This window comes from Dendrobates tinctorius, unplaced genomic scaffold (genome assembly GCF_039654945.1).
Source record: "Dendrobates tinctorius isolate UK_male_01 unplaced genomic scaffold, ASM3965494v1 ptg000107l, whole genome shotgun sequence".
In the NCBI taxonomy this organism is placed as follows: Eukaryota; Metazoa; Chordata; class Amphibia; order Anura; family Dendrobatidae; genus Dendrobates; species Dendrobates tinctorius.
In genome coordinates, this window is record NW_027361775.1 from 38,903,179 (window position 1) to 38,928,170 (window position 24,992).

At 42.3% G+C, this 24,992-nt stretch overlaps 1 protein-coding gene across 1 annotated transcript in view; it reads left to right on the forward strand.

Annotated features, from left to right (window-relative positions):
* Window positions 1-9,613, forward strand: part of LOC141100723 (receptor-transporting protein 3-like) — a 30,096-nt gene extending 20,483 nt beyond the window's left edge. Inside the window, exon 2 of the mRNA XM_073589384.1 lies at window positions 8,820-9,613. Within this exon, the coding sequence (XP_073445485.1) occupies window positions 8,820-9,531 (712 nt within the window). The 3' untranslated portion in view covers window positions 9,532-9,613. The remainder of the gene's footprint in view (window positions 1-8,819) is intronic.
* The last annotated feature ends 15,379 nt before the right edge of the window (window positions 9,614-24,992 follow it).

Below are 24,992 nucleotides of genomic sequence, written 5' to 3' on the forward strand. Positions count from 1 at the left end.
GGAGAGGCATCATGTAGATGCCTCTTCATTACTAATCTGTGGGCTTGCTGTCACCTGACAATACAAAGGTGACATTAACACACTTGTCACCACCACAGGTTTAAGTAGAAAGAGCTAGACAAAGCGCCAGAACTGGCACATCTAATAGATGCACCTTTTCTGGGGTGGCTGCAAGCTGCTATCTTTAGGCTGGTGGGGGCAATATCCATGGTCCTTTACCAGCTTGAGAATACCAGCCCCCAGCTGTCTGCTTCAGCTTGACTGGATGTCAAAAATGGGGGGAACCTCATGCTGTTTTTTAAAATGATTTATTTAAATAATTTTAAAAAGTTGCATGGGGACCCTTCTATTCTTGATAACCAGCCATGTTAAAGCTGACAGCTGAGGGTTTTAGTTTGCAGCTGTCAGTTTTGCCATGCTGGTTATCAAAAAGAGAGGGGAACCCATGCCATTTTTTTTTTATTAATTTATAGCTCAGGTGACAGATGATGAATACTCCTATCAGCCACTGCTTGCTCTCACTGTTATCAGCGACAGCAGGCATAGACTGATGAGAGTAGTACTCACACTGTCATCCGTTACCTGGCTGACCAGGTGCTGTTTCACTGGTGATAGTGAAAGGGGCCTCTCAGCTTTTCAGGATTGTGAGCGAGTGTGGTGCTATGCCAGCGATTGCATTGGCCACATCCCTTCACTCACCGTGCCTCTCTGGGCTCATGCGGACAGGGGTCGTTTGTGTAAAACTGTGCCAAGCTGACTTTACGTGTCCTCTGGGGGTGCAGATTGTCACGTTTGTGTAAGTGAGGAGACCGTATTGCATGCTCTTCAGACATAATAGTCATGTAAGGTGGGGTGGTGAGATACGGGTTCATTACAGCCAGGTTTAGAGGTTTCTCTGATTGTGGCCACTACAGAAGGGAACCCAGCTGTTATATTCTGAATATTATGAACTTCTCAAGCCTGCTGCCTTTTTCGCACAGTAAAAAATTGCATTACTCATAGAAAACTGAAGCCACAACCGAACAGGCTTCCCAATACAGCCTTGCAGCTATGACATCACAAGCATCATAGCCCCCAACCATCCTGACTACAGTGGAATAGTCCAGGTTTGGGGAACATGCCCGCTATCCCAGTAGTCCCTCCTCTTCTCAGTAGTCCCTCCGCTTCTTTTTCTGTCTGTGCTCTGCACATACTTCCATTCATTTAATTAACCAACCAAGCGCTTGGATGGCATTCAGCTACTGTAGCAATGAGTCAAGTAGTCTATTGAATGTAGCTATTATTCTTCATTACAGGCACATTGTATTGATACACAGAGCTACATCTCTATATGCAGTACTTTTTTCTTCCTATAAATTTACTAAAAAAATGAAACACAATTGCAATACTGTATATATGCAAAATGTGGAGGGCACCGCTAATGAATATTAAGCAAGAGGGCTCACCATGGGTCTGGAAAAAACATGACATAGAAAGACAAGAAAAAGGGAGCACCTCAATTGCATATTTAGTAAAATGGTAACACTTTATTAGCCAATACACCAAACAGGCAAAAAACACACAATATAGTTTAAAAACATTTTAAATACAACAAAGAAAAGGACCTATAATGTGTCATGCCTTTTTATATAGGTAATGACTTCCCACACAAAATAATCCCCAGATGATTGAATACAAAGAACCACTGTCAAAAATATATATATTGCACACGTATATAACAATGGCCAATAGTAAATCCTATATGGCTAAGGAATATATATATATATATATGTCTATATATATACACTCACTGGCCACTTTATTAGGTACACCATGCTAGTAACGGGTTGGACCCTCTTTTGCCATCAGAACTGCCTCAATTCTTCGTGGCAGAGATTCAACAAGGTGCTGGAAGCATTCCTCAGAGATTTTGGACCATATTGACATGATGGCATCACACAGTTGGCGCAGATTTGTCGGCTGCACATCCCAGATGCGAATCTCCCGTTCCACCACATCCCAAAGATGCTCTATTGGATTGAGATCTGGTGACTGAGGAGGCCATTTGAGTACAGTGAACTCATTGTCATGTTCAAGAAACCAATCTGAGATGATTCGAGCTTTATGACATGGCGCATTATCCTGCTGAAAGTAGCCATCAGATGTTGGGTACATTGTGGTCATAAAGGGATGGACATGGTCAGCAACAATACTCAGGTAGGCTGTGGCGTTGCAACGATGCTCAATTGGTACCAAGGGGCCCAAAGAGTGCCAAGAAAAAATTCCCCACACCATGACACCACCACCACCAGCCTGAACCGTTGATACAAGGCAGGATGGATCCATGCTTTCATGTTGTTTACACCAAATTCTGACCCTACCATCCGAATGTCGCAGCAGAAATCGAGACTCATCAGACCAGGCAACGTTTTTCCAATCTTCTACTGTCCAATTTCGATGAGCTTGTGCAAATTTTAGCCTCAGTTTCCTGTTCTTAGCTGAGAGGAGTGGTACCCGGTGTGGTCTTCTGCTGCTGTAGCCCATCTGCCTCAAAGTTCGACGCACTGTGCATTCAGAGATGCTCTTCTGCCTACCTTGGTTGTAACGGGTGGCAATTTGAGTCACTGTTGCCTTTCTATCAGCTCGAACCAGTCTGCCCATTCTCCTCTGACCTCTGGCATCAACAAGGCATTTCCGGCCACAGAACTGCCGCTCACTGGATTTTTTTTCTTTTTCGGACCATTCTCTGTAAACCCTAGAGATGGTTGTGCGTGAAAATCCCAGTAGATCAGCAGTTTCTGAAATACTCAGACCAGCCCTTCTGGCACCAACAATCATGCCACGTTCAAAGGCACTCAAATCACCTTTCTTCCCCATACTGATGCTCGGTTTGAACTGCAGGAGATTGTCTTGACCATGTCTACATGCCTAAATGCACTGAGTTGCCGCCATGTGATTGGCTGATTAGAAATTAAGTCATAACACACAGTTGGACAGGTGTACCTAATAAAGTGGCCAGTGAGTGTATATATATATATATATATATATATATATATAGCGCCAAGCAATTCCTATGTGGCTGTAAAGTGCATGTGGACAGTACCATATGGGCTCAGAGAGACATACGGAAGGGCATTTTAAGAAAAAGATGATTTTACCTATAAAATGCAGATCCCTCAATAAGGCCGGAGTCACACTAGCGAAAAAATCGGACGAATGCAATGCGATAAAAAAATCGCATTGCATTCGGCCCAATGTTATTCTATGGGGCTGCTCCCATCATCCGATTTTTTGTCGGAACGTTTCCTTGGACCGAGACAATCGCAGCATGCTGCGATTGTCACCGATTTTCGGATCGGACTCACCAATGCAAGTCTATGGGTGCGATTAAAAATCGGATTACAAACGGACCACAAGTGTCACTTGCGATAAAATCGCAAGACTTCTCCAGGTCAACAGGAAAGAGCATCAGGCATTGGCATTGGAAGTCAATTTGATGCTTAGATGCGAATAAAATTGGTTCATCGACGGAATTTCGGATGACAGATGGATCCCTGGACAAGAAGCCTTTGTGCGATTTCGTACTGTAAAAATCGGATGATTTTTTAATCATTGTGTGTGACTCCAGCCTTATAGCAAAAAATGCAAAGCTGGTACTGCACAGATATTGAAAGGAGTAACAAACCCATTCCTAGACTGAAGTGCTTTTTCACACCGAAATAGGTGTGAGTTTCAAAATTTAAGCCAGAGCCCTGGTTGCTTGGGGAGAAAGCATGTGGGATAGGTTCCCACGCGTATCGCCACGATTGTGGCTTCCTCAGGGAAAAGATAGCAATTGCAATACTGATATAACATAATGAAAAACAGTTACAACAAAGACATTTTTTATGCACTTTATAAAACTGATATCACAAATAACACAGGCATATTTAGCATAACTGTAATCATACCAACCCATGTAATACAATGAACTCATTGCTTGTCGTAAATGGCTTAAAAAAGTGTGATTATTTTTCTATTAAAGCCATAAAAAGAATAATTAAAAATGTAACCCTGAGTCTGTGTTCACACATTGTGTAAATGCTGTATTCTGTCAATGTCCACACCACACTACACTATAAAAATGTTCTCTGATTATTTCACTTTTTGCAATAGTTTTTTTATGTATTTCCCACTTAGTTAAGACAACTGGAACAACAAACGTAGAGCTCTAAGGGATGCACACACCGGTTAAGTCGATATTATTGTTATGCTTTATTAGTGATTTTCTTGCTGAGTTTGATCAGAGATTTTCTTACTTGTCAGTTCAGCTTCAGGAATACATTTTTCCATTCATTGACAGCAAGCGGAGCAAGACATGCTGGCTGGATCTTATGTATACAAAAGGCCAGACAGGAGATTGCTAAAGGTAAATGTAAAGCAATCATTATATTAATCTCATCAGTATCTCAGGGACCTCAAGCCATTGTACACCCAGCCACTAGGCCCATTGTGTGGATGGGGATAGTAAATCCAGGGGAGCCGTCACCACAAGATGTCTCACAGGCAGTCCCAGGTGATGGGGTTCAGCCTGAGTGAGACATCCCTACCAATGCACAGTTATTTTTGGAAAGGGGGTGTCTCCCGAGAGTCAGGCTCAATTGGCGGTTTGGGGGCATTGAGAACTCATGGGGAAAAGGCGTTGTTGGCTGGAGGGGTATCCATAAGCAATGGTCGTGATATCCGTCGTCTGGAGGAACATAGGATGTGACTGCACACTATATCGGCGGGAGATACCAAAAGCTGTTGGCCAACCAAAAGTTGGAAGAGTGGATATCACCTGGTAAAGGGGCAGTGGAACTACTGATCCCAGGTTGGGAACTTGTGGACTGAGGACATTGTATTTTGGCCATCTGTCTGGATTTTCTGTATACCTAGGTGATTATTACAACCCATCACCTCAGATCTTCACATGTACTTAAAGAAGCAATTGGCTTTTTTACATGGCCATAGACACTTATATAGAAAAAATGCACCAAAAAACCCACAGTTCAAGAAAATCTTCAGATGAACCGTGGGCAGATGTTTTCATGAAATAACATCCACTTTGCTTGGTCAGTTAAACGCAGCATATTTTCAGTTAAAAAAATACAACAGAAATAAATGTAGCAGTTAAGATACTTGTGAAGACAGACATGTTTTGCAAAAGGCTGCTTAAAGTACCATTCCAGTACTTTTTTATTGCACCACTGGAGTGAGGCTTTAAATGTAATTACCCTGCCCTGTCTCATAATCACCTGCAGCCGCCTTAATCCTTTTGTCCCTTATTGCCACTATATCCCCTCTGACATCTCATCCAGACAGTTTAACTCCAGAAAAAATGGAGACACTTAATACATAATTTGGACAATTCATATATGCTCAGCAGCCAATGACAAGGCATGCTCCAGTTTGCTGGGAACCTATGTGTCTAGTGTGAATACCTCTCTTAGTCTAAAGCCTGAATTTATAGATAGGTAGGATCCTGCTGCAATTAAAACCGCCACAGGCTGGAAGGCAGAGTGCTCAGTCGGAGGCCTGATATGCAAATAACAAAAAAACTGACTGGCACTTACAAATCAGAAAACAGGTGCAGGTGCAAACTAAGAGCAGCTGCCTAAATATACAACAAACAAATAAAGTTAAAACTCTAAATAATAAGAAAAAATGGAGACACTTAGCACCTAATATGGCCAATTCATGCATGCACTGCAGCCAACAATTATGTGCTAAGTGTCTCCATTTTTTCTTACTATCTAGAGCAGTAATTATATTCATATTTCATATATTACATATTTACATGTTTTAGCACTAAAGAATACAATTTGACTTGTTTTTTTGTGGATTGATTTGAAGCTTTTGTTAGGAACATTTTACATAACATTTGGGATCACATTTATCTAGCACTCTATGCTGAGCACTTACATTGGGGTATCCATCTTAATCTCTGAGTGACGTGATTCAGATGAATCCCCCGAGGGATCTGTCACGGACCCCGTTGTGCCCCCTCATACTCACTGACCCGCTCCAGCGCTGCAGCCTCTCTCCTCCCTCCATCGGCGGCATCCTCCTCTGACCGGCCCGCGGCCTGTGATGTCACTACTACAGGCCTTGAGCATGCGCCATAAGCCACGGCCGGCTCTCCCTGTCTCTTCTTATGCTCTGGCGGTGCCCTGACCCGGTAGCACCGCCGGACCAATGGGGGCTGGTCCTTGGGTATTTCAGGCTGCCCTCCGATAATGGAGGCGCCTGATTGTCGTGTTAATCCCTGCACGCTAGGCTCCCTGTCAGTCCGCTCCCGTCACCTGCCTTATCCTGTTGCCCTCTCTCTTCCTGCAGTCCTGCACCATCCTGCTGTCTGTACCTGCTTCCAGTTGTCCTACTCCGGTCCTGTGTCCTTGCTCCGTCCTGCTGTCCATACCTGCTTCCAGTTGTCCTACTCCTGTCCGGTGTCCTTGATCCGTCCTGCTGTCCGTACCTGCTTCCTGTTGTCCTACTCCGGTCCTGTGTCCTTGCTCCGTCCTGCTGTCCGTACCTGCTTCCAATTGTCCTACTCCGGTCCTGTGTCCTTGCTCCGTTCTGCTGTCCGTACTGGTTTCTAGTCATCCTACACCGGTCCTGTGCCTTACTCTGTCTTAGTCTCGTACCTGTCCTACTCCAGTCTCTCCGAGCTGCCCCTCTTGGTACCGGCTGCTGTGGCACCCGAACCCCTGGGCCTGCTCCTAACGGTCCCTGTATAGGGGTCGGTTTCACCTGGCTGCTCACCCGGGGACCCCTCGCTGCCACGGCCCAGAGGGTCCACTCCTGGAGTTTTGCCTCTCCAAGCAGGCACGTTAACAGGATCCATTCACTATAATGAGGCAGTAGTTACTCTGGACTCTGGCCAATATTCAGTTGTTTCCTTCTTTTCAGAAGTGTAAAAAACTGACCGATGGCACTTTTATGCAGACTTAAAATAGACGGACACAGGCAGATCCCAGGTCGTATTGCGTCCACAGTTCCTCAATCTGCCTCATTATAGGGAATCTTCCGACGGGAGTTCCATCTGAATCATGCATTTCAGAGATTTACACAGAAAACCCATTGTAAGTGTTCAGCGCAGGATAAATATGCGCCAAGCCTTACTGTGATATAGGGAGTCAGAATGAACTAATCAATAGTAGGTGAAAAATTTTGCTTTTTTAACGCTGTTACTCGTCTGGTATTAGTGATATGGCGATTTTATTCTTCTGGTCAATTTTATTCTTCTACCGTATATAGTTTTTTATGTTTGGCAGCTGTCATTCACTAAAACGCTTTTTATTGCAAAAACTGCTTTTTTGCATCATCATATTTTGAAAGCTATAATTTTTCCATATTTCGGCCCACAGAGTCATGTGAGGGTTTTTTTTTGCAGGACAAGTTGACATCTTTATTGATACCATTTTAAGACACATGACATTTTTTGATCGCTTTCTATTTAGATTTTTGGGAGGCAGAATGAACAAAAACCAGCAATTTAGGATTTTTTTTTGTTTTTTTTCATGTTATTCTGCGTGTGCTAAAATTGATAAGGCAAATTTATTTTTCTGGTCAGTATGAGTACAGTGATACCACATTTATATCTTTTTTATGTTTTGGCACTTTTATACAATAAAAACTATTTTATAGAAAAAATAATTATTTTTGCATTGCTGTATTCTGAGAGCTATAACTTGTTTATTTTTCCACTGATGGAGTTGTGTGGTGGCTTGTTTTTTGTGAGACAAGATGATGTATTCAGTGGTACTATGGTTATTTATATCCGTTCTTTTGATCACGTTTTATTCCACTTTTTATTCGGCGGTATTAAAGCATTGTTTTTTGCCTTGTTTTCTATTTATTTTTTTATGGTGTTCTCTAAAGTGTAGTGGGACAGTTTTATAGGTCAGATTGTTCCGGACACAGCGATACTAAATATATTTATATATATTTTATTATTTATGTTTGTTTCATAAAAATATTTATTCATGGGTACAATATATATATATATATATATATATATATATATATTTTTTATAATTTTTTTAATCTTTTTAAAATATTTTTACAATGTAAAATTTTTTTTTTTTTTACTTTGTCCCACTATGGGACTTTCATTTTTTGCAGGCTGATCACTTGTATAGCATAGGTTTGGAGGAGCATCCCTATGCTATGCAAATTGTCAGCGCTGCACTGACAAAGTTGCTTCATCATGCTCTGGGCATGATCAAGCAACTTTGCTAGCTCTGGTGACCCGGATGTTGTCATGACGATGATGGGTCACCATGGCAACGATCAGTATCCTGTGATGACGTTGCAGGGTCTCTGATCCAAGCTCAGAGGGGCTTTCTGAGTGCCGGGTGTCAACTATTGTCAGAATAAGCTGAAACCATGTGGCGATCATGCGCACACAGCCTCAGTGAGCACAAAATCGCCGGGATGTATCCATACATACCAGGTTAACAAGTACTAGGTCACAGGACATGTGGATATGTCTTGGGTGGTAAAGGGGTTAAAATGCGTGAAAAATCTGTCAGTGCAGTGTACACATTTTCAGGGCAATTGGAGCACTTGCAATTTGCGAAAAGTTATTGCCACAAATTGAAGTTTTTAGCAAAACTTGACAGATTTGAATTTCAAAAGATTGACCAATCCTTAATGTCATTAATGATTATTTTGTTTTTTATTACTACATAAAATTGTTGGCTTCCCATGACTGTCATCTCAGTAAGTGATGCTTTTGTTAAAAAAAGAGTTGATATAGTATATACTGTGCTTTATATTTCCAATGTAGCCTCTAATATATTGCATGTTTTACTTAGGTTCAAATGCTCTGGATGTAAACGCTGGTGGAACTCTGCCGAAGTCCATGTTTTATTTTTCATGAATCTCAACAGAGCCTTAAAACAAGGCACGGTAAAGATGAGGATCTTCCGACAGGAATGTAAAAAATGCAGCATTCCAAAACTGGAAAAACCAGAGATTAGTCATGAAAATATCATCAGAATTACCAGGAACCTTGTGAATCGCATTATGCAGGTATTCTATGGCGAGAAGAAGGCCAAGCAAGAGTTGAAGCCTGAAGTATACAGTAATGACATGGAAGGTCCTCATGACAAGGAGCACTGTGAGGCTTGCAAGTTGATGGTCTGTAAATGGCAGATAATGGCTACCAAAGACCAAACGGTAGTTGGAGGTTACTCTACCTATAAGGAGCCTGCACACAAGACAGAGTCAAAAGTAAAAAGCCGATCAGAAGGGATAACTTCGTCATATGCTTTTTCATCTACAGCAACCTACCCAAATTCTAAAACAGATTTTCGATCAACAGCAACATATTCAGATTCTAAAGCAGATATCCGACCATCTGTAACCTACACGGATTGTCGATCTACCTCAGACTATCCAAACTATGAACCAGAAAGATACGCAGCTTACTCACCACCAAGAAAAAGTGAAGAACCTACCTTTCCGATAGTAGCCTCACTCATTGCAGGATTTGGAGCTTTGGCTCTATGGTATTTCAAAAAATAAAACAATCATTATATTCAAATAATTATGTTATAAATGACTATAAAAGTCTATATGAATAAAAAAATAGAAAATGTAAAGAAAATTGTGAGTAATTGGTCATGGTCTACCTATTCTGGGATAAAATTGCTTCGGTACACAGTAGTAATCCTTTTTATTTCTAACAGATGCTTTAGTTGCTGTAATAGAAATCAGCTCTTGGTGAACTGACCAATACAATTGTTTAAAACAGACCAAAATCCAACAGCCATCTGGACAAACAGAGCTCAGGGGAAAGCATAACGAGGTCAAAGTCTAGCAGTAGTTACCTGAACTCTCGTGAGGCAGGAAGTACATTTTTGTAATTTTGACTATTTTAGACCTCAGTTAGACAAAGCAGCTAAGTTGTCCAAACCGTCTGGTCCAGTTTCTGGTGTATTAACCAGATGTATTAACTTCAGTTTTTTACAAATTGCATGTACATTTCCAGTCCAGGTGTGCAGGTATATGGAGCAGGACAGCACCACAGCAAATTTAGCTTCAATTACAGCTGTTTAACCACTTAAAGACCACTGTCAACTTCTAACAGCGGCATTTAAGTATCACGATCCCAGGGGGCATCAATTCACTGGCTGATCTTGGCACCCACTGGTGGCCTCTGTCGCTGCCATCTTTATACTCCTATGGAGTCCAGCCTAAGGAAATGTCACTACATGCTGTAATACAGAGTTACTTCATTATACACTATGAATTAGGACAGGCTCTAGTCCCCTAGGGGACAAAAGTAGAGTTAAAGCATAAAAAGTAATACTATAATTGAAAGTTTCAAAAAATATGGAAAAAATTTAAAACTTTAGTTTAAGTTCCCTCTATGGTCTATACTGTAGATTCTACAGCATTCTGTGATCAGATCCCAGAAAATGAAATAGCCACATTAAATGTTCACTGACGAAATGCAAGAGGACATCCAACTCTGCTTTGGTATTGATAAGCTTTGGAGGTCTGAACACGACTAGGATCATATATTTCTAGGCGAACACTGTAAAAAAAACTGCAGAAATTGCTGTTTTTATTCATTTCACCTCTCAAATAAAAATCAAATCATAATAGAATTTTTTGATCAATGAAAAGGTATACTGCAAAAAACAAGGGCTCACTTAGCTCTATTGATGGAAAGGTATAAATGTTATTGTAGTCTTTGATTGCAACAACATGAAAACAATTTTTTGTTGTAGTACATTAAACAAGCATTAATCATTAACCTCTTCCCAGTATTCAATGTCCATTTACGTTATATGTCGGGGCTTCTTCTTTGCCAGCTCAGGATCTGAGCTCACATCTTTCCCGGCAGCCACTGGCTGTGTTAGGGCTCCTTCACATGTCAGTGATTTTTCTCATATGCAAAAACGGTCCCAGTTTCATCAGAGGTTGGTTAGTGTGTGCTTGATTGTCTTTGAGGAAAAAAATACTGATGGAGATTTTTCAAGCTTCTTCTATCAAACAGTCTGCTTAAAAGTGGACAGCAGTATGATGGCGTCTGAATGAAGTTCGATTTTTCCACATACCCATAGACTTGCATTGGAAAGCTTGATCCGACTCTCTTATCAACATCAGACAAATCTTTGTGCTTTTGTGCAGACCACTCAGTTTGAGAAAAAAAATCAATCGGACATGTGAACTAAACCATAGATTATTATATGTATGTTATGCATGAGAAACAAGGATAGCCCTTGATTTACAAAACTGACGTGTGAAGGATCCCTGAGCGTACTTTCCCATGATAGGGAATTGCTGCAGATTTGACGCTGCATATTTATTCAGCGTCAAATCCACAGCAGCCAGATGTTACACCATAGTGGATGGGATTTATAGACATCCCATGTCCACTATGCGTGTGTATGTGCACCTGCGGATCATCTGTGGACACTGACAAGTGGAATGTGTTTCAAGACCGCAGCATCAATAGAATATATTGAACGCTGTGAATCCACACGGTTCAGTGATCACAGGCGGATTTAACTGGGTTCAATAGAAGTCAGCAGCACTTTGGATACATCAAACATACACTGCGTCCAAAACACTGCTAGTTCTGGATCATGGGCCTAAAGCTACGTTCCCACAATGATCTTTTATCACGTTTTTGACACTGAATGTTTTCTCTGTGTCAAAAGCCCAGCAACTTAAAATTACAGCAAAGTGGATGGCATTTCTAGCAATCTCATGCGCACTGTGCCTCTTATTTGCGTTTTTCAAATCAACAGCATATCAATTTCTTTTGCGTGTACACTAGGTTTTCTGTGCAGATTTTCCCCATAAATTTACATTTGATGCGGAAAATCCGCCGGTAACAAATTGCACATGCGTTTTTAGTATTTTTACGCTGCAGAAACGCATAAAAAAATGCATGTAATCTGCGCCTAAGTGTATCCACAAAGTTCAGTGAAATCAAAATACCAGAATGATTCAAAAACACGACAGCTTTATTCATAGAATGACAGCAAACAGACAAAAATCGCAGCGTCAAGAGCACGATAAAAATGCATGTTAAAAAACTCACACCAACGCAATGAGAAAACCCAAGTAACCTAATTTAAATAATAGGTTCAGAAATTCTGCAACATGAAAAGCTCATCATGGGAATACAGCCTTATTCAGCCAGTATCTGCCTGTAATGACCACAGTTGGAGCTGAGCTCTGAACACTGCTGTTCACTCTTTAAATTACACCATTAATTCCTGATTTGCATGGTCTTGGGGGCATCATTCCACACGCAACCTGTATAAAAACAAGCCCTCACACAGCTCCATTTAGGGAAAAATGAAAATGTGTGGTTCTTGTTAAATGGAGGCAAAATATGTGCATTTGTATGAATATGCATTTTTTTTCACCGCTTCACCGCATGAATAAAAAAGCAAATATACAGTGCATGCTAGGTATCACTATAATTGTATACTAGCTTGGCCCGTGCGAAATTTTCGCACATTGGTCGTTGGGGGCTCAGGCAATTTCAGAAAAAGCAAGCTGATCATATGTAAATGTATTTCATGAGATAATGAACACAGACAGGTATTTATATATGCAGATTGGTAATGCAATAAATTGGTTATTATAAGAGAATTCTGCCCAAGGTAACAGCTTGTCCCAGTCATCATGATGTACATCTGTGAAATGATGTAGAAAGTTGAATAGGATTTGGTTGACTCTCTCCACTTAACTGTTGGACTGGGGACGGTATGCAGATGAAAAGTCCAAGTTCACGTTTAACAGTTTACAAATAGCTCTTCAGAGCCTGGAAGTGAACTGGACATCCTTATTGGACCCAGTGTGAAAAGGAAAACCATGATGATGGAAGATGTGCTGTATAAACCTCTCAGCGAGCTTGGCAGCAGACAGAAGACCAAGCAGTGGAGTAAAGTGAGCAATTTTCAAAAAGTGTGTGAAAAAGGTCATACACAGACTCGGGAATAACAGCTTTGTGTGAACATGTAGGCTCTTAAAAACAACTTTAATTTATAAGTATGAAAAGACACCTACCCAGTGTGACAAACAAATGGTTAAAAAAACACAGCAATGTAAGCATTGAGCAAAACGATAACACAAGGTGTCTACAGAAACCCTACAGTAGTCCCCAATGACTCCTGCCTAGCAGTGAAGGTTGGCACCCTAAGAGCATGATTTTTTGGTGCCCTCACTCAACAAAGACTATCTCTTTCTTCCCTAGATGTCCCTTCGACTAGGCAGATGGGAAAACATAGATAAAAGATAAGAGATGAAAAACTTCCTCAGGAAAATAATACCCTATACAGATAAAAATATAATCCCCTGTGGGTACTCTGTGGGTTATGTAGATACAGTAATGATATTCAACATAAATATGAATTAATTATCTGTCCCCATGACAACTCCTACGGGCAAATAAAATAATGATCTTCCCTTTGCCAATATTACTTCTCCCTAGCCTATGACATGATTGTAAGGTCAGGAATGGTAATTACATCTACCATAGATAATTAATATTAAAAATAGATACAATGTGGTGCAAAGTCATATATCCACTAGGAGACATTTTTAAAAAGTGGTTTGTCATGACCCAGATGGCAGGGCAATTAGAGGACACAGGGCTGTGACAAAGTCCCTTGTGATGTGCTGCTAGGGAGCTGAAGGAACAGGAAGCACAAGAATATGCCCGAACACGAAATGCTTAGGGGTCTTATGAGCACAGGTAGGGCAGGCAGAAACATACTCCAGAATATCCTTTCTCATCGTAGACTACCAATGATGATGAGAAATTAGATGAGTAGTCTTCCTCTGCCCGGCATGACCAGCCAATTAAGAAGAGTGTCCCCACCGCAGAACTCGCTTCATATCAGATTCTGGCACTAAAGTCTTCTCGGGAGGAAACTGAGACAAGTTCACCGAAGCCACAGTCACTATTCTATAGGGTTCAATAGTATGCAGAGTAGAGTTCTTCCTCTTGGTCAGGAAGTAGAAAGGTCCTAGAAAGGGCATCTGCCTTGCCATTCCTGTCAGCTGGACAAAAATGTAGAATGAAATTAAAGATGGCAAAAAATTGCAACCACCTAGCTTGGCACGGATTCAGTCTTTGCGCCCACTGTATGTGGCGCCCCTGAGGGTTCAGTGGCCACAGAGGTACTGCACCTCCTCCTGAGGTGTAGTATCCCACTTCCCAGGTAAGATGAAAGACCTGACCAGACTCCACCACTCACATCCAGCATAAACACAGTAATGTAGCATAGCAACCTTTGTGGCTCCCTGCATGGAACACGAAGAGTGCTGGGAGGTGGGTGGAGCTTAGACTGCACATGAGAGCGGGAGAATGTTAGGAAGTGGTCTGTCTGTGAGAGAAGATCCCCAGAGAGGGATGGAGTGAAGGGAGGTGCTGCAGCAGACTTCAGTGACCATGAGCAGCTGGCCCGGGAAAGAGCAATAGAAAGCCTGATTCTTCAGAAGGAAGAAAGATTAGTGTGGAACGTAAGGAGAAGAGAACTAAGGACTAGGGTCAGAGCAGAGCCCTTCCTCAAGTTTGAAGCGCATGGCCGGGGTACGGTCCCCGAGGCTGTTTTTGAAACTAATGCTCCAGCAGCAGACACTGGAGAAATAGGAGCTGTGACCACTCTATTCCCACGAAAGACTCAAAGACACAGTGGCAACCTATGTGTGAGCCGGGACATGACGGATGGAGTCACCGAAGCAGGCTACAGTCACTTGTCATGCGAGTAGAGTTCGAAGGAACATCTGAGGGGAGGAACTTGGGTTTAACACACAACTACAAGTACTTCAGTGTAAGCGCTAGTGCGGAGACCTTCAGAACAGGCACACGAAAGGGAGAGCTGGAAAGGTTAATTCCATCTGCCTGGGAGTTGGCTGAGCCCCTGATCCGGAGACCATGGCATTGAAGCTGGCACCTGTCTGTGCCGAGAACGTGAGTAAAAGAACTGGAACTGCATTCATCTGTCTCATTGCCTTCTTCCTGCGCCAACCCACTCAGCACTGCTACATCTCTGTGCCTCACACTGCACCATCTACCAACCTCATCTACACTGCCCTGGGACTATAGCTCCACCTGTGGGGAGCTTCAACATCATTGCTGCACCACACCATCTGTCCCAGAGAAGCAACCCTGCAGCGCTGTTCAAACTGACCAGAAGCCACAGGTGGCGTCACGAATCATCTCAATAACTTTATCCCCATCACTCTACCCCTTTTACATTGACCGCCTGAGGCCACGGACCGGGTCCCTGCCACTGTGACATCTCCCATAGAAATCAATGGGCCCAGCACCGAGTACCCCACGGCCTCTGGGGGCGAGTCATGTATGTAGGCCATGTTCTTTTAGTCGGTGAATATGATGACTCGATGGTTTTCCTTTACATATTCAGACATGGCTAAGGTCTCCACTTTTGACAAAGGATAGATGCGACCTTGAGTAAGTGAGAGATCCTGGGAGCAGGTCAATGGGACAATCGAATGGGTTATGTGGAGATAATATCTCCACTTCTCTCTTATTGAAGACATCATCAAAAGACCAGTAAGTGGACTGCAGACCTGGGAGATTAGATGGTTTCATATGCGACCGCACAGGATGTATAGGAACAAGACATTTTTCAAGGCAAGACTGTCCCCATTGGAGCATCTCTCCGGATCTCCAGTCTAGTATGGGTTCATGAACATGTAGCCATGGAAGGCCCAGGAGAAGAGGATGCAACAGCCCAGGAAGTACATAGAAGGCAATCTTCTCCATGTGTAGCATTTTTGCTTCCAAAGTGACCACATGGACAGTTTCGGAAAGTAACCTCCCTTTGACGGATGACACCAATGGATTCTTGAGGCATTGAATGGGAATTTGGTACCCATCTACCACTTCTTGCTGCATGAAATTTCCAACTGCAGTGGAATATAGGTAAGTTCTTTCAACGAACCATGAACCTCCACAAGATATGACTATGGCGAGAATCAATGGTGGAAAGGATTCATTTTCGACCAGGCAGGTCTCTCCTACCATCCCTAAGCTTTTGAGTTTCCCGACTTCTTGGAACACATACAGATCAAATGTGACATACTAACGCAATAGAAGCACAGTCCCTTGGCACAAAGGTGTTCATGCCTTTGTTGGGCTCTCTTTCCATGGATTCAGAGTTTGTAGCTGGCGTAGACAGCCAAGTGATAAGTGGCATTTGAAAACAAAAAACCAGACAAAGCAGTTTCTTTTCATATGATGACTTTCTGGAATGTTCCTGGAACCTGAGTTTGATAAGGATGGTCAGGGAAATTGGGTCATCCAATGTGGCAGGGATGTCTAGACCAGACAGTTCATTTTTAATTCTTCCGGAGAATCCCTCCCAGAATGCCTCCATCAACGCCTCTTTATTCCAGCCAAGCTCAGAAGACAGAGTGCAGAACTAAACTGCATATTGGCCTAAAGTCAGACCTCCGTGATGTAACCTGAGAGAGAATGCTGTAGAAGCGACATGGCTCGACTTGTCAAAGACTTTGCGGAATGCCTCCAGTGAAAACCTGCAAATCTGACTTCACCAGATCCCTCCGTTCCCATAGGGAATTGAGAAATGCCAGGGCCTTTCCTGCTAAGTGAGACATCAGGAAAACAATTTTAGCTCAATGTAAGGGAAACTTATGGGCCAACAGTTCATAGTGTAGGGTACACTGGTTAAGAAACCCACGGCACTGCTTGGGGTCCCTGTAGAAACGTGGAGGGACAAACAGATGGTAAGCAAGTCCCAATGCATAAGTTGCAGGTTGAGTAGTCACTGTTGCAGCAACTTGGACTGGGGCAGATGAAGCAGCTGACGTCAATGTGTCGGATATTCACTGTTCGCAGAAAGGACTGGATCTTGTCCTGCTTATTACGCTGCTGGGACATCTCTTGGAATAACTCAGAGAGCGGAGAGGTCTTAGGGTCAATGGGGTCCATGGCCTGAGCAAACTGTAACACACGTGGATCAGGGACCCACTGCACTAAAGACCAGGGAGAACCTTGAGCGGTGTAACTAGGCGAACCACTGAGTTTTCACTAGAGCTCCTGATGATGTGATTAGACTTGGACCACAGGTAGATGTCTGGTGCTATTCCAGGACAGATCCCAGTACCTAGGCACCTAAGGTGGGACCAGATAATAATAAAATAGATAGAAGTGCTAGTACAGATGAGACAGGGAAAAAAGCACAAGTACTGGTTCGCGTATTGCCAGAGCAGTTTCAGGATCATGTACCACCAGAGTAGCTTCATTCTCCGATACCACAGGTCACAGCCTACAAGAGATTAGTCCCATCAATAAAAAATACAGGAAAAATACCTATATTTAGACATTTAACAGACACATAAATACATGTAAAAAGAAGAGATCATGCAGAGAAAAAAATCATGGGGTAAAAATAGAAGATTTGTTTGGATCTGTCCCACAGTATGATTTAAAACAGTCATTTACATATATCTATTATTATAAGTGGCATGCCCAAATGGGAAAAGTATGAAAACTAAATACCACACTCTTATTTCATATGCAAGTTTTGGTGGTACAAGGTCTCCACCTAGTGGCAAATTACAATAAATAGCCCTAAATGCAAATAACAATGCACAACAGGTTAGAAACTTGCACGAGTGAATATTAGAAAGTAGCCTTTTTGCTAAATGCTAACTAATAAAGTGACAGTGCTCATGTAAACATTCAGGAATTTAGTTTTTATACTTTTTCCATATGGGAATGTCGCTTATAATAATAGATATAAGTAAATGACTGTTTTAAATCACATTGTGTGACAGATCTAGAATTATTTTGTATACTTACATGATTATTTTTTCTCTGCATGACCTCTTCTTTTTACATGTTTTATGTGTCTGTTGATTGTCTAAATAAAGGTATTGTTTTTTCTGAATTTTATGTTTATGAGAGTAATCTTTTGTAGGCTGTGATATTGTTCTTCACTACTCAATATGTGTAGGACCTTGTTTGGATTTCTGCAGTACCACAGGTGCAGTTTCAGGTTTGTGTACAGCAGGAACGGTCTCAGGCTCAGGTACCGCAGGTGCGGATTTAGGTTCAAAGAACAGATACGGATCAGACTGGAACAGTTACTAGAACATATGCAGGTTCAAGGACCTGACAACAGGTTTGCATCTAGCAGATCGCAACACTTAATTGTGGCTCAGGTACCTCCCAGCAGCTGGAGGTGCCTTAAGTACTAAGTGCTTCACAGCTATTGGCTAATGACACATAGGATTGCGTGTGCTTAGCTCTATCATGTGTTAACACATATGGGTCACGTCGCCGTCAGACTCAGTGCCTGCTGTCCTGGCCTCGGCCACTAGGAGGCGCCGAACTGTCACATCATCGTCTGATTCGGGGCCTGCTGTCCCAGCCTCGGCCACTAGGAGGCGCCGGACTGTCACATCACCGTCTGACTCGGGGCCTGCTGTTCCTGCCTCGGCCACTGGGAGGCTCCGTGGATCGCCCTAGAGTGATGGCGGCAACAGAGATGGGGCTCCTGCGCAGGCATTTGGAGGACGCAGGCTCCTCTCCTCTATCAGTCATGAAGGGGTTGGTGCATCACCATCCTGCCTGGTCCTGGGGGCGGTCCTGATGACATCATCAGTCCGGGAACCTGTGAGGGATGACCTGATCCCTCAAATACCTTGGGACTGGTCTTGCAAGCCGCCGGATATTTTCTTGGTTCCCCTGCGTGCTACTCTGTGAATTGCTAAAAGTTAACTCTGATCTCAGCCTAGATTTCTGACTACTCTATTGCCTGCCGTTTTTGTACCTTTGCCTTTCTTCCGATTTTTGACGCTGACCTTGGCTTGCATTCCTGACCATTCTATTCCCTGCCGTTTTTGTACCTTTGCCTTTCTTCCGATTTTTGACGCTGACCTTGGCTTGGATTCCTGACCCTTCCTCTGCCTGCTGTTTTTGTAGTTCTGCTTTCCCCGACCTCTGACTGCTGTCTTCGGACCACTTTTACGGGTTTTAGTTTTTACCCCTTGACGACAGTTCTGCTCTGGTCCACTGCGCCCCTAGACAGCTACCCCTGGGCCTTGCTATAATTCCAGATCCCTGTATAGGGGTTAAGGGTCTCGGGGTCACTCGGGGCGCTGTACTACTGCAGCCCAGATTCGCAGACGGTCGTCACAACATGCTTATGTTATTAAAAACTATGTTATATAGTAAGTTTTGGAGCTATAGAAGGTTAGATTGGAGCCCTTTGCTGTGATTTTTTGCTACTGTTTATCTCTGTTTACTTTGATGTCCATTCCCATAAAGGAGTTATCCAGTCCAAATCATTCTTATTGATTTATTGGACAACTCCTTTAATCACTGAGTTGGGTTTTATCCCATTTAATTAACACAGAAAAAACACAGAAAAAAAATACCAGAAAAGAATGGAGACCATTTAAAAAAAATACTGGCATTTTGAACATTTTTTGTATTTTTGGCAAAAAAAACACATCAAAAAGTGTATGTAGACAAATAAACTCTATTTTACAGTTCTGTTGTATGTGGTGGTAAATCCAAAGGTAGTGTGTGCTGTAAAAGTAATGGTATTATGGTATTATCTTGTAAAGAGACTTTGATCTGTAATATGAGTGTCTGCAATGTCATTATGCACTGTCAATGTTTCAGTTTCGATTCTCTTCTAGAGCTGTTGGAAACTATAAAAAGCAGACAACACAGTAGCTCAGCATTAGAATTCCATCGATGATCCAGATACATTCATTATGGTATGTATAATAAAACTTTACATTCTTATTTCTTTCAATTCTGTTTATTCCAATTTATACCAGAACTGTGCTATTCTTTTCCATAGTTCCATGCAGAAGTGGTCTACTGATGGAAAGATGCACTAATGCAGCACAATACTCTGTACTGCAATCATATACCAAGGCGGAATACAGCCGTCCATTTATCACCGCCTGAGTACAGACCACAACTTCACAACTGACCATGAGTCCAGAACTCATCAGCCCCAGATAAGACCCTCCTGAGGTTGCTAAGATCAAGTCAGGGTCCCACAACCAGTCCGAAAATTATAATTTGTACTCAGATCGTGATAAATAAGATTTCTGAATTGGGCATAAATATGTGTTTTTCTGTAGCTGCTCTTAGCTGTAGATAAGTAACGATTTTTGAAAACCCTTAGCAAAGCCGATACTTAATATTTCTGCATAGGTGATATATTGTATCATTAGTTAAATTTTATTTCTTAATACAATAAACAAATAATATATACTGTAATGTACCGAAAGAGTGTGAGGAGGTAATTAAAGTGGTGGAAGAATGGTTCCAATTAGCAGAGGAGAGGTGGCATGGTGTGTGGTTTCTGAATATGGGTCTGTGCAGTTTTGCCGCTATTTTTTTGTCGCCAGATTTGCAAAAAGCAAAGTGAATGAGATTCCTGAAGTGTCATCCTTAATTTTTACCTTGCAGATTAAGGCTATGTGCCCACAGTAGCGTTTTTAAACGCTCAGGAAACGGGTCTCCTTCCCAAAAAACACGCGTTTTTTGCCGCAATTTTTGCGCTTTTTTTGCGGAAAAAGCACGCGTTTTTGATGCGTTTTTTTCCGTGCGTCTTCTGGGCTATAGGAAATAGCCAAAAAAGCGGACCTAAGAGGAAATTAATGAACATGCTGCGTTTTTTACCGCTAAGCGTTTCCTTAGCGGTAAAAAACGCATCCATTGGCACAAAAGGCCAAAATGCATTAAAATGAATGGGATGCTTCTTTTAAGCATTTTTGATGCGGTTTGACCATGAAAAACACATGAAAAATGCTTAAAAAAAATTAAGCGTTTCTGCGGCATTTTTAAACGCGCGATTCTGCCGCAGAAATGCTTAAAAAAAGCATTCCATTCATTTTTAATACAAAACGCAAATGTTGTGCCAATGATGCGTTCTTTACAGCTGCGGAATCGCTTAGCAGTAAAAAACGCAGCATGTTCATTAATTTTGCGGAATCGCCCGCGATTCCGCATACCATCTATTATATGTGCGAAAACGTATGCAAAAACGCTTGACAATCGCGTCAAAACCGCATGCGATTTCCCTGGCAGGGGCATGCGTTTCTGCTCAGGAAAAAATCACGTGAAAAGCGCAACGTGGGCACATAGCCTAAATCTGCAGCATATCAATTGTTTCATCCTTTTTGCTGCAGATTTAATTCATACTAATGAGGTGTTAAAGAATCTGCACCAAAAAAAAATAAAAAAACAAGACTATTTTATTGAGACACTGCAAAGAAACATACAGTATGCCATACAGTTCTTTTTAACTTTTGCTTTATTTATTTGTTTTTTTGCAATGGGTCCCTATAGTGGACAGATGCCTAGATATTGTGGATCAGTACGTGGAGGATCAAGTTCTAGTTGATTTTCCTGAAATTTGCAGCTCCACACAAATTCGAACATTCTGCAATTCAGTTTGTTAGTAGCGGCAAAAAAATATGCCCAGAGCCAAGTCACACACTGTTGAAGACACGTGCTAATCATATCACGGGCTTGCCCACAACACCTTGTAAACCAAAAACACAAAGAACAAGGATCCTTAAATTTTAACTTTTAATGAAAACAAGTTAAGACGATGTTCAACTTTCATTAGGACATAAATTAAAAGGATTACAGTGTGTACCTAGTGAACCCTACAGGGTCACTATACTGAACCCTGCCTGGCAGTGGAGGTTGGCACCCTAAGTTTCTTCGGTAGGCGTCCCCACTCCTCGATGGCTCACCCTGCTGTCTCTAGAACTCCCTACAATGGAGAAGTCTTAGTGAGCTCTAAATAGTCCCTATACTGTATTAGGCCCTGCCTGATAGTGGAGGTTGGCACCCTAAGTTTCTGCGGTAGGCGCCTCCACTCCTCGATGGCTCACCCTGAAATCCCTCACAATCCCTGCAACGGAGAACCACAAAAGAGTGTCCCAATACACCTTAATACCCATGCAAAAGCAAAAATTTAAAATAGACAAATATAAGAATATGAGAGATGTAAATAACGATGTTAACTCAATGTCAGTTATTCAACAAATATTGTTTAAATAGACTAGTTGAAGAAATATTCTCAATTTTAGTACATAGTACTCAATAACATTAGCAAGAACAAAATACCCTTATTGAAAAGACAAAACTCAAAGATGTATGTGGGTAAACAGGATGCAATAGTCATATGTTATTGTCCCAATGGTATTAGCTATGTAGGGATCCCCAGACAATCTGAATTTCAATAAAAACAATCCATAACAGGACTAGTATGACAGTAAAGTGCCCAATGCAAAGACACAATCATCTCTTTTACAAAAGACAGACATAATAAAGTGCACAGTGCGATGGTTTAAATAGTTATGTACTCATCTATTTGCCGTAGTACATCATCAGAGTAGTCAAGAATCCCATAGAATGTTTGAGGCCCCAATCAGGCTCTATTCAGAAATAGCGACATTCCAAAGCAATGCCCGATGCATTTTCCCCATGGGAATAATGGGGGTTCATCAGAGGGTGAAATAGCCACACATATAGTGAAAATGCTGCGAGAAAGGCCACTCCCCATATTATTCTTATAGCAGTATCATCAGGAAAAACACCTGTGATTCATTAGGCAGCGATATACACGGCCGCACATGGTATTTCCAGACATGATGTCATATAACAAAGTAGAGCGCAAATGCGTTCCAACTAGAATACTTGACCGGAAATGATGAAGAGGTGATATGGGTGGTGGATAGGTTTTCTAAACAAGCCCACTATACCTCTCCCTGCGGTACCATCTGCTAAAACCCTTTCCCGCTTATTTATTCAGCATGTAGTTCGGTTGCATGGAGTGCCTGTGAATGTGGTGTTAGACAGAGGGGTACAGTTTGTGGCCAGGTTCTGGAGGACTTTTTGTAAAAAGCTGGAGATTTCGTTGTCCTTTTCCTCTGCCTATCACCCGGAGTCTAATAGACAGACTGAGCGCACGAACCAATCGTTGGAGCAGATTTTGATATGCTTGGCCTCTTCCAGACAGGAGGACTGGTGAGAGGTATGGCCTATGGCAGAGTTTGCGTTCAACGGTCGTGTGAGTCAGTCTACTGGGAAGTCTCCCTTTCAGATCAACTATGGGTTTAACCCACATTTTGGAAGTTTTCCCGCATGGATTCAGGTTGTCCTGGAGCTGAGGGTAGGATACAATGTCTTAGAATCCTTTGGAGGGAAGTTCAGAGGAATATTTCCAAGGTCCAGGAAAACTATAAGCGGTTTGCTGACTGGAGGAGGGGGCCCAGTCCAGCATTTGTAGTAGGGGAGAAGGTGTGGCTATCCACCCGCAATATCAAGCTTTTAAGATACCCTCTATGAAGCTGGGCACCAAGTTTATTGGCCCATACAAAGTTGTGGAGGTCGTTAACCCAATAGCCTACCGATTGCAGCTGCTCGCCTCCCTTAAAATTTCTGATGTCTTCCACAGGTCCCTGTTAAAGCCTGTGGGGACGGTGAAAGAGGATTCCTCATCCAATGCTCCACCAGTGCTGATAGAGGGGCTGCTGGAGTATGAAATAGGGTGCATCATCAACTCCCAGTGGGAGCGCCGGAGACTCCAATATCTGATACACTGGAAGGGGTACTCTCAGGAGGATGGGTCATGGGTTCCAGCCAGTTCGGTGCATGCCGATCATCTGGTGTGGTCCTTCCATGCCAGACAACAGGAGAAGCCTGGAGGTCCAGTGCCCCTCCGTTAAGAGGGGGTACTGTCATTGTTTGGACAGGGTTCTTGCCCTGCATTCGCAGGGTTAATTGTATGTGGCCTCTTTCTGGATCTGGGAGGGGTATTTATACTCACTCTTTACCAGGGTTCTCTGTCAGTTATACTTTTGTCCTTGGCTTAGTTTTAGTGGCTCCTGTACGTTTGTGCCTTGTGCAGTGTGCTTGTTACTGTGTTTGATATCTTGGCTTCTGACCCGCTCTGTCCCTGTTGTGCGCTTGCCTGCTGATTCGGTACTGTGTGTCTATTTTCCTGGTTTCTGACTTCGGCTATGTCTCTGGTGATTCTCCTGTCTATCCCCCTGGTACTACTGCTGCCTGTACGGTTGTGACCCTTAGCCTGTCACTGACATCCCTCCTGTCTAGCGCTCATTGGCCCTTCTATTTGTGCTATACCTGCTGGTAGAGTCTTTAGCCTCAGGCCAGCATCTCTCTCTGCTCCTGCTCTCTTTGGGAGACCTGCGGCCGGCTCCACCCCCTGGTAGTCACATGGTGCAGGTGCTGTTAGTGCACAGCTTCTAGTATGTGCTCCTCTCCCTAGGGACTCCGGTAAACCCCAGCAGCAGCACAGATTTCTCAGGGTCCAGACACTGACTGGATGTCAGTTCTGGATATCCTGACACATTTATACATCCTTGAAGGAAACAACTGGATGGTCTCATTAAAATATTAAGAAATTGTACACCTGTAGAAAGTCAATTTTGTTTTTTATTTTTAATTCATCCAAAACTAAATTTCACGCAAAGCAGATTCTACAATATATATGACTATACAACCTTGAAGGCACCAACTGTAGAACCTCATTCAAATATTGTGAGCAAAGTGTAGTTGTGGTACTCCTATACTCCTAAAAGTTATGCACAGTGCAAAGCCTGCCAAAAATTACAAGCAGGGTCATCTATACATCCTTGAGGGCAACAACTGGACGGCCTCATTAAAATATTTAGAAAGTGTACACCTGTAAAAGGTCAATTTTGGCTTTTGTTTTTTTTATTTAATACAAAACAAAATTTCACACAAAGCAGATTCTCCAATATTTATGACTATAGTCATTTTTTTGACTAAAAATGTGTTGTGAACAGTACCAAGCCAATCTGTTTTTAAAATTTTTAACCCATCACAATTTTACACAAAGCATGTTAAACTATATGAATGAACTATTGAATTCATAAAAAGTTTTGTATTTTTTTTGCGTTTAGTATACCAGCAAAACAAGAACAGTGCATGGATG